A 10,698-nucleotide genomic window follows, 5' to 3' on the forward strand; every position below is an offset into this window, starting at 1 on the left:
TCCGGCAATAAATATTTAGAACGCTTGCATTATCATAAAATCGATAATTAATGTTGCAGCGCATCATACGCATGATCTGTCATTAATTAGCTCAATGTTCATACGTTGTTGTCATCACGATCATAATATACAGGGCGCATCGGTCAAGATACGTTTAACAAAAATTACAGGTGTTTTTTTAAACCTATGGGAATTATATAGCAAAGATTAATGAGACAAAAATATGTGAAATTCCCCTTTTCACCAAACCCAGATAGCACCAGAGATACATTTTGAACGTTTTATGATATATAAATCTTGAAAATATCTTTAAATTCATATCGTAGAATAAATATTAATCCAAGATTAATATCACAATAATTTATCACAATAAATACAATAATAATAAATGAAAATTGTTGAATATTATAGCCACCATCTTATAACGTATTAGACTTTTAAGACTTAAACGATACAATCTGTTTCATTGAATTATATATCATTTTCAAGTCCATTATTTATGAATCTCGAGTTAATTAAAAAATTAAAAAAAAAAGAAATCTTGTGCTATCTGGGATCTATTATCAACATCGATCAAATATCGCAATAGTTCCCCCTTTTTCCTTGATTCGCATAGTCTGTATGCTACGTACCGAGCCAAAGCATCGTGTGATTCATCTCTTAATCTACTATGATCCGTCGAAAAAAAAAGATGAGAGAAAGGAGGATCATTGATCTAACGCGATCTATTCGATTTATATTGCAGAGTTTTCAACAAAGTGAAAAGCAGAAGCGCGCACATGAAATCCCACAGGCCGGTACCCTCGCCCGATTCAACGGGGCAGGAATCTAAGAGGCCTGTCCAACAGCAATCCAAGACGCAACAATCCCAACAATCCATCCAGCAACAGCGTCAACAACAGCAGCAGCAACCGCAGCAACAACAGCAGCAGCAACAGCAAGCGAGCAGCGTTTCATCACAGGCCCAAGATTTCAATCAGCAGCAACTGCCTCCCAGCAACGGCGACACCGGCGCTCAGAACCCAGCGCATTTATGGCACAATCCGACACGGTTCAGGCCACCATAGGACGATGCCCAGCCGGTTCAACTAAAGTTACCTTAACGAAGGCTGTAACGGTACGGTAGGAAAGTATTTTACGGTCGCGCGAACTACGTGTAATAGAAACAGGCACTACTAAATATAGGAATATATAGAAAAGGAAAGAAAGGGAATGAAAAGAGAACGATAAGATTCACGAATATCGTCGGAAGGATCATGCCGGATCAGACGGCACGATGGAGGAGAAGAAAAACGTTAAGAATTAGTGATCCCTCACCCCACCTCCCCCCCCCCCTCAAGTGTCGTCCACGATTAGAGCCACCGAAAAGTGTCTCTGATCCTCCTGGCACAGGCGAGAAACGATTTTAGGCGAGATAAAGTAAAACGGACACTTCCACGATAGATATATATATATTATATAGTTCCAAGGAAGGATGGATGGAGACGAAGGAAGTTAGAGACGAAGGATAATGATAAAAAAAAGAAAAAAATAAATAGATAAAAACGAGAAATACCTCTTATACGCACTATGGACCTGAGCGAAGCGAAATCCCGCGTGTTCTCTGCAGCCAGGCCAGCCATACACCATAAATTAAATACCTACGCGAAACATGTACATGTAGAAGTGCGAAACGCAAAGTGCATCGAAAGATGAAGCTCGCGAGGTATCTCTATCCTCGTCGTTGATCGAAAAGAAAGCAAACTCTCTGGCCAGAAATTCGATTCTAGCTTCTTTTTTTTTCTCTCTTTTTTCCTCGAAGAAATTTAAACAGAAGAGAGACGAAACGGGGATAGAGATCCCTCGAGGGCGTTCTACTTCGCAGCCGTAGTCGAAGCTCTGTTCAACGAGGAGACAGGGTAACGGAAGTCCTTCTATTCGTGTTTAGAAAACGTGGAATGGACGAAACGTCGAAATCGATCGATGGGATAATAATCGAACGTGCAAGCTTTCCGTCTATTTCTTTGTCTTTTTTTTTCTTTTTGTAATTTCGTTTCTTCTTTATTGACGAAGAGGATATCGTAATAATATCGAATATGAATCTATTAAATATCCTAGAACTCTTAACGCGAACGTCGAATATATATACATCGGATGATGATGTTTGTTCCAAGTCTTTTTTTATTTTTCTCGATTTTAATTAACAGGGGGTAAAAGTTCATTGGACAAGTTGAATGGGGGAATTGGTCACGATTATTCGTGGTTTTCGATGTGTACCTATTATGACTATATATATATATATATATATATATATATATATCTATATATATATATGCACGTAAAATGTTTCCTGGATTGTGCCACAAGACATTAAAACTGTTACCTGTTGCCCTCCTTGTCATTCTTTTTTTTTTTTTAAATCTTTCAGATCATTTCCTCTTCTTTTCCTTTATTCTTCTCCGTTTATTATATATATATATATATATATAAAATATACGCTCACGGGAATCGGCTCACGAATCGAAATATTTAATCCATCAAACGAATCAAAAACTTGAAAGAAGAGAACTTTAGAGAAGATTTACTCCAGAGATGGTAAAAAAATATTTTCATTCATGGGAGATAAAAAGAACGCGACGTGATCAAAATTTGTTTTAATTTTAAGACTAATATCAGAATTAAAAAAAAAGAAAAAAAAAATCGAAGAATTTCGAAGTTTATTATTTTAAGAAAAAAGCAAAGATGATGATCCGTGAACCGGAATCCGTCGTTCTAAAATTAATACGACTTGTTGCACGTTCGCTCTAGTTCTACTTAGTTTAAAATTAAATTAGCGTATTTAAATGTCGATAAGTAAGCGACTCAATTGTCAAGAGGAAACGTTCGTAGATTTGTTGAAGCTCCCCAAGATTTTTGTTACCTCTGTTACTTAAATATATATATAATATATATATATATACATATATTAACTATATTTGTGTCAGAATAAATTTTAATATATTATATATATATATACATATATATATATATATATATATATATATACATATTATACATATGTATAAACAGATCGATGTAATTTGAAAACGATTCGTAGCCTAGGCAAAATATAGTTCTATCATAGAAGAAAGAGAGAAAGAAACTGAGAGAGAGAGAGAGAGAGAGAGAGAGATACATACGTTGTTCAAGTTTCACTTCGGTCCGCGATCGATCGTTCGATCGCGATCGAACTGTAACATAATTGATTATATACATATACAGCCATGAATACATTATACATATATATATGTATATATACACATACATATATATATATATATATATATATATATATATACGCGCATCGAACGAACAGACACGTGGTAGAAAGCGTTTATTTATTAAAATGTGAATGGAAATGAAAAGAAGAGAGAGAGAGAGAAGCGAAAGAAGGGGAGTGAAGAGGATTATTATTCGACTAACGATAATGATTAAACGTTAGAGATCATCAACTCTATGTGTACATAATCCGTGTACATGCCTGTACATAATTCTAAACGTCAGTGTCTGTATGTACAATTCTGAATGAAATTTTAAACGCAAAAATAAAAAATATAACGTAGGCTAGGTTTTAGGTTGTTTTAGGAGGGATATATATTATAAATAAAGTATATATACTTGGCTTGATTTTCTACCTTACTAGGGACTACGAGGCCGAGACTCTTGGGGGCAAACTTTTTGTGTCGGCTGGACACAAGTCTTATCTTTATCATTTCATCTTGAATAAAAATAACGATGTTCCTGTATGTAAGGTGCCTTAATATGATCGTTTCTGTTTGATTATAAATTATCACATGAAAAGATGACAGGTTGTTTCTCTTTTCTTATACTTTGAATTTTATTTGATAAGCATTTTCAAATATATATGTATATATATATATTTCGAATAATTATTTCAACGATTATTTTATCGTTAACACAAGTGTTATCACAATAAAATTCAATGTTATATTTCTTTTAAATTATATTTCGTTGTCTGTTTTCAGTATATATATCGTGTATATATATATGTATATATAGGAACATCGTTTTAGCAATTGAAATAATGAAAGAAACGAGCCTCGTACAATGTTTCACAATTCGTGTTCGATTCACACGTCGACACAACTTGGTAGATTGTTATTCAAGAGTTTGTCCGCCGATCGTAGCTGCTCTAACTCTACCTTAAAGATATTGTTATTGTTAACACTCTTCTTCTTATTAACTTTTACCATTAAAAAAGGAAAATTAAAGGAAAAAAAAAAATCACGATATACATTTTAACTTTTTAAACTTTTCACGTGTAAAAAGGGGAGCTATGCGAGAGAGAAAGACGAGATGCAAAGTGACTGAGGATACTTTTAAAAGAATCTGCCAAGTTTTGAAGGGAAACAAAAAAAAAAAAGGGAGAAGATGAATGAAAGAAATGGAAAGAAAATAAGGATTCGTGTGAAACGATGGCTTTAAATTTTCCAATGTTTTTTTTTCTTTCTTTTTTTTTTTTAGTTCGAAAATATACAGGCGAAGAACGTTAGAAATAGGCGTGCGTAACAGATACGAATGCGAGAAAGATCTAGAGAAATGGCGATAAACCTCCGTTCAACGTTCGACATTCGAAGAATTTTTGAATTTTTAACAAGCTTAACGAGAGAAATCGTCTGTGTCTTTTATGCGTGTGTGTCTTGTGTTTCTTCCATGTTTTCCCTTTCCAACCCCTTTCAACCCTCTGATTCACTGGCAAAAAGAAAAAGAAAAAAAAAAGAGAAGAGAAACGTGTAAAACGCGCTGTTCAAAACGATAAAAAAAAACGTTCCGGCCACGCACCATTCGTTCATTTACAGACAAGAATTGCGTATCGATAGAAGAAAGACGTATTACCAAGGGCACCATTCCATCTAAAGAAAGAAAGAAAGAAAAAGAAAAGAAAAAAATCATCTCTCCGAACGAGAAAATCGCGCAAACAAGTAAAAATCGATCCTTATTTTCATTAAGTACCTATAAAATGTTCCATGAACACGCAACGAAACGTTTCGTTTAAAGAGAGATATTTTTATCACGAATGATCGAGAATGGATCTTGATGGTGGAGGAAGCAGAAGTGGTATTTTGTCGTTTAAAATTTTTGCGTGTATTTATTTTTTAATCGCTGATAACGGATATAAATTACGGCCCATGGATATACTTCTTTTATGAGCATGATGATGATGATGATTTTATAAACTCTGAGTGAACGGCCTCCAGAGTAGCAAAAATGATTACGTAGGGAGAGGGAGGAGAAAAGAGAGGAATATAAAATCGAATAGTAATCCTAGAAATCTAATAATTAATTACTATTACTAAATAAGATCCTAGGTGATTCGAGTCTTAAAAATAAGTTCAGTTTAAGGTGTGAAACTGTTGATATGAATTCCGACTACAGGTTCGGTGTATAAGTCGAATGCAAACAAAATTAGCAGACATATCATTTAAGACAATACACTTGTTACAGAAACTACGTTTCTACTAATTGTAATTCTTATTATATGTATGTAATCTAACTCTTAATCGGACTTAGAGAGATTCGAGGTGAAACGAGGTGACGTAGTTAGTAATAAAAAGAAAAAGAAAAAGATGGAATGGGGGAGGAGGAAGAAAGCATTCGAACTATATTAATATTGAAAAAAAAAACCAAAATCCAGAGAGTCAATTGTTGACTAGTGTTAATCAATGTTGAAACAATCTAATCGAATATTTCGATCGTTTCTACTTCTGAACCAAACACATTACAACAATTTTTTGTATAATTTCGTCAAATTGTGTTACGAATTTATATACGGAAGGAAAGGACAAAATAATATCGTTGTACTTAAATATGGATTATTTAATTAATTATTTTAAGCTAATCTTAATAAGATAAAATTATGTACTTAAGAAATTATTCTTTCGTTCTTTCTCGCGTAACGCAAAAAAAAAAAGAAAAAGAAAAAAAAGAAAGAAAATGTTCGACACTCTGGATTTATTTAAGAGGCGTAAGGCAATTCTGGAGGCTGAATTACTCAGAAATCGAGGAAAGGTTAACGATAAAACGAAGCAATGAAACAGTAACGAAGATATGCATGAATTGTACAAACGAGTCCCTCCACGTCACAGAAAAAAAAAAGAATGATATATATATATATCTATATGAAGAATATATATATAACAAAAAAAAAAATGATAAATATGTGATGTATTTAAATGGTATGTGGTATATGGTATTACATATTTGTACATAGGCGGACCCGTGCCATCAACTAGTGAGTTGTACCGATATTGTACTGCCATTAGTCGAGTTAGTGGGTAACATCGAGCGAGAATGAATCATAGATTAACATGGATTTTCATTTTTTTTTTTTTTTTTTTTTTCCCCTCTTTTCAGCGCTAAAAGTGATATGAAGACGATGAACGAAACGAATACAATGGATTAAATTAAATTTAGAAGATTATATTTTTAATTCTGTTCATGTTTAACTAGAGTGAAATTAATCATTAGCGAAAGTGTAGTTTAAAACTTAATTAGAAGACAAAATTGTTATGCGTTTTTTATTTAATATTATATTAGACGTTATCGATAATTATTTAAGCTCGTTCCAAAAAAAAAAGAAGTTCGAATTTCTTTCTTTTTTTTTTTTTTTTCACAACACGCTGATTAATTTTGAAGCTTCGAGCAATTTGTCGTGAAGTACAAGATTATTTAATAATAATATATATATGTTACGTTACATTAGTTAATTTAACTGTTGTGTTAAGCAAACTTTTCAATTCTGTCGTTACCATTGTTTATTGTGAATCCGATGATTAAGTTTCAATTAGTCAAAATATTTTATCAATATTTATTTTACACTTTAACTCGTATGTTTGCAAAATGAAAATAATAAAATTGTCTTAATATATATATATATATATAATTGAAGCAATGGCGAAGAGAATTACGTTGCGAAAAATATATTGGTACAACTCGGCGAAGAAAGTGTAGCGTGGTTATACACCTGAGGAATGTGCTCAAAATAACTGTATTAAAGAGAAAAAAAAAAAAAAGTCTACTAAATGATCATCAACGTTTATGCAAGAAAAAAAAAAAACTACTCTTAAACAAGTGAAAAGTTATTTATTCGATTATTATATTGATATCGTAATCTATTGTCCTCTAACCTATTACCTACTTTAATGTCTATCTCTATAAGCCAGCATGGTTCTTTATACTCTTCTATTTGATGTTATAATAATACACTATTCTCTATTATAACTTTTACTACGACGGAGAAACAAACGAAATGTATTGTTAATAGTGTTTTTAAATGTATTCGAAGCATGGTCAGCTGTAGGGGAGCCACGGATACGTAATGTCGCGTTTCACATGAGAAACTGGTCGGTCGATTCGATTCCATTCGAAACGAATAAAAGAAGAGAAAGAAAAAGAAAGAAAAAAAAAACAGAATAAATTCGAATAAAACGCGAAGCATCAGAAATCTTTGATCTCTTTTCCACGAAACTATCGTCTCTTTGCCTTTTTCTCCTGACGATTTGTAAGGTTAGGTTTCTTTCAATGACAAAATGTTAACTAACCTATTCGATTTTCGTTGATATGAATATTATTCTCGTTCCTTAGAAATCCTTAAACGATTCTTGCCGTCGTAAGAAGGAAAAAAAAAGAAAAATCCAGAGTATTCATGTGACGCGGACATTTTCTATCGCACGGTTATTATTATCGCAATAATTAAAACGATAGAGTGAAAGAGGAAAATGTGTGCTCGGTAGCAATATCGGTGCGGACGTCGTTGTCCGCACTGTCGTTGTTTTTTCCACTTCTCTGCTCAACTAGTTCTTACCTGTAAGGAGTAGTAATGTAATACATTATTAAATATCTTCGTCACGGTTAGTCTTTTAAACAAAACAATAAAAGAAAGAAAAAAGAAACACCGTTCTCTCTCCGACTCTTGTATTTGTCTTCTATTGCTCAAAACTCGCGGAAAATATAAAGAAGTTGAAGATGCCGGCTTCGTTCGCCGGTGACAAAAGAAAAAAAAAAAGAAAGGCGCGGTCGAACCTCTCGTGATTCTTAACAAAAATTATAAAAGAGAAAAGAAAAAGACAAAAAAAAAAAAACAAAAAAAAAAGAAGAAAAAAAAAAATTCAAAAAATTTGCAATGATATCGCTCAAAAGTTGGTGCCATAAGCAATATGGACAATATATTATTAATTGTGTTAGATGACGTGTGCGCTAACTACAGCTGGCCGAATAAAAGATCCCATTTTTAAGGGATCGAAGAGACAAGAAACGTCACGTGATCCTCTCTCATCCGAGCAATGTTACTTATTCGTTTTACCCGACGTTTCAATAAATGTACGAATCTTGCTTCTTTCTAATCTCTCCATCAAATTTCGGATTAGCGAATACGTATACCAGTTTAGCTTAGTATTCCGTAGAATTATTCTCTATCGAATATTCTTTCTCGATTAAAAAAAAAAAAAAAAAAAAAAGGATTCTAAATCCATGCTCGTGAGAAAAAATCACGTGGCGGGGACTTTCTACACACTTACACACACAGTTCAGTCAATTTGAAGCGCGATGTGGTATCGAGTCGTCAACGAAAAATGATCGAAAATCGATCGAAAAAAGGCCTATATATCTAAACCGATTTTCTCCCCGGAGGGGAGAGGAACGAAAGAACTCTCCCCCTCCCTCCACATCTCCAGTAGGAGGCCTCGAAAACCCCTCGACACACGACTCCACCACATTGGGTCTTCGGCCAAGTTAAAAGAAATGGCACAAACGTCGCGGCCGATCCTAACGTAAACGCGCGCATCTCCACGAACGATTCTCGTCGATTTCTTTCTGTTCTTCGATGGATTTTCGTCCAATTCCAACGAAACGGCCTCGTGAAAATTTCGATATTCGCCGCGTTATTATTAATTACAATATCTCTTTCCATATGATGTAACCGCTTGCTTTTTCACTACGAAGTCATTTTTAACGAAGATTAATCTTTGATCGAGGTGCTACACACGATGAATAATATCCGCGTGAATAATGTGAATATAATGAGTATATAATGGGGGGATGAGGGAGGGGAGAGAAAAAATGGAGGGCCAGATCGACGAGAATTTCCGGTCGCGCGCGTTTAACGATTTTTATTAAATGTCGGTCGACAAGGAAATCAAAGGGCTCGTGAGATCCGGCGAAAGCGTGGATGAAACGAACGAAGAGCGGAAGGAAGAGAGATGATAAGATGAAAGCGACAAAGCGTTAAAGCTTAGCCGGAGCGACGAGTTTCTGTGCATCAGTATTATACGTTCGAAGAGCGATACTAATATAATACATTGGTCTAGTGATTATACATTATATTGCGTACATACAATTTTATTTAATATACACATATAAATATATATATATATATATATACATATTGAATATGAAAGGGCGATATTATTATTATTATTATCATTATTATTATCATTATTATTATTAACTATTAATTATTATTAATAATTAATTATACGATAGATATATGAGAATATATGTATATATGTATATACAATTATTTATATATAAATATATATATATGTATATATATTCACATATACTATGAACGCTAATTATGTGCAGGGAAGCGGCGCGATAGGTCACAGTTTAAATCTCGATGTTGTTCGTTCAAAATGAAGCGTAAGAATAACAAAATGAAGAAGAAGAAGAAGAAGAAGAAGAAGAAGAAATGATAGAAGCTTCGAAAAGCTGCGAGCGATGGGACTTCGTTGCGATAATAATAATAATAATCATAGGGGTGATATTTGGGAGGGGAGGGGAGGGGGGCGATTGCTTACTTCGTTATTCGGTTTTCGCCATCAACGTGAAGCTCCCGGCGGTGTCGTCGAACGTACACGAAACGATTTTTTCAGGTTGTGAGTCGACTTCTCGTGCTCGTCGCCCGATCGATCTTTACGAATCATCCTGATTCAATTGTCGTCAGGATTGAGAATCCCCTGGTTGGAAAAAAAATTTCGAAAACGATCCACGAGCCTCGAGAGACAAGTCGACGATATATTTCTCGCGGATCAATCGATCGGAATGTTTTTTTCACGATCGATTCGGACACTTGGTTCGTTCGATTGGTCCGTGCAAAAGCGAAAAATCCTGGCTCACGAGTGCACGAGAATGTTTAAATAAAAAAGAGAAAAAAAAAAGTGTAGAAAGACGAATAAATAAATATGTCGCGGGATATATAGGGGCAAGCGTGAAACGGAGAGAAAGAAAGAAAGATGTTTTTAATACTCACAAATGTAATGTACGATCTATATATATATATATATAACCATCGTTTATAAATGGATATAATATATAAATATGATGAACATATGGATATAATATAATGTGTGTATGCATATATATATATATATATACATTATTATTGTGTCGTACATGATTAATGTATATACATATATATATATATATACATTTGCAGCGATAAATATTATATAAATATATATATATAGACTATTTTCTTCTATTGGTATTGTGAGTGATCGTTGCGCGTTATTTCCATCATCATATGTTGTCGCAAGGCATTCTGCAATCGACGACGAGCCACGATACGTACGATTTTAATCGATATTGCAGAATATATTGTTGCTGAATTGTAGATAAATTGATGTTTTGGGTAAACATTTTTTCTTTGAAAGAATGACT

At 33.8% G+C, this 10,698-nt stretch overlaps 1 protein-coding gene across 7 annotated transcripts in view; it reads left to right on the forward strand.

The window, feature by feature from the left end:
• Positions 1 to 10,197, forward strand: part of LOC408822 — a 698,419-nt gene extending 688,222 nt beyond the window's left edge. For 4 of the 7 annotated variants that reach the window (XM_026440819.1, XM_026440818.1, XM_026440820.1 and 1 more), the window contains one exon: positions 746 to 10,197. In XM_026440819.1, coding sequence (XP_026296604.1) covers positions 746 to 1,067 — 322 coding nt within the window. In that variant the 3' untranslated portion in view covers positions 1,068 to 10,197. The remainder of the gene's footprint in view (positions 1 to 745) is intronic. The other 3 variants (XM_026440821.1, XM_026440823.1, XM_026440824.1) reach the window with 2 other exon arrangements.
• The last annotated feature ends 501 nt before the right edge of the window (positions 10,198 to 10,698 follow it).

Source organism: Apis mellifera, linkage group LG5 (assembly GCF_003254395.2).
Source record: "Apis mellifera strain DH4 linkage group LG5, Amel_HAv3.1, whole genome shotgun sequence".
Classification (NCBI taxonomy): domain Eukaryota; kingdom Metazoa; phylum Arthropoda; class Insecta; order Hymenoptera; family Apidae; genus Apis; species Apis mellifera.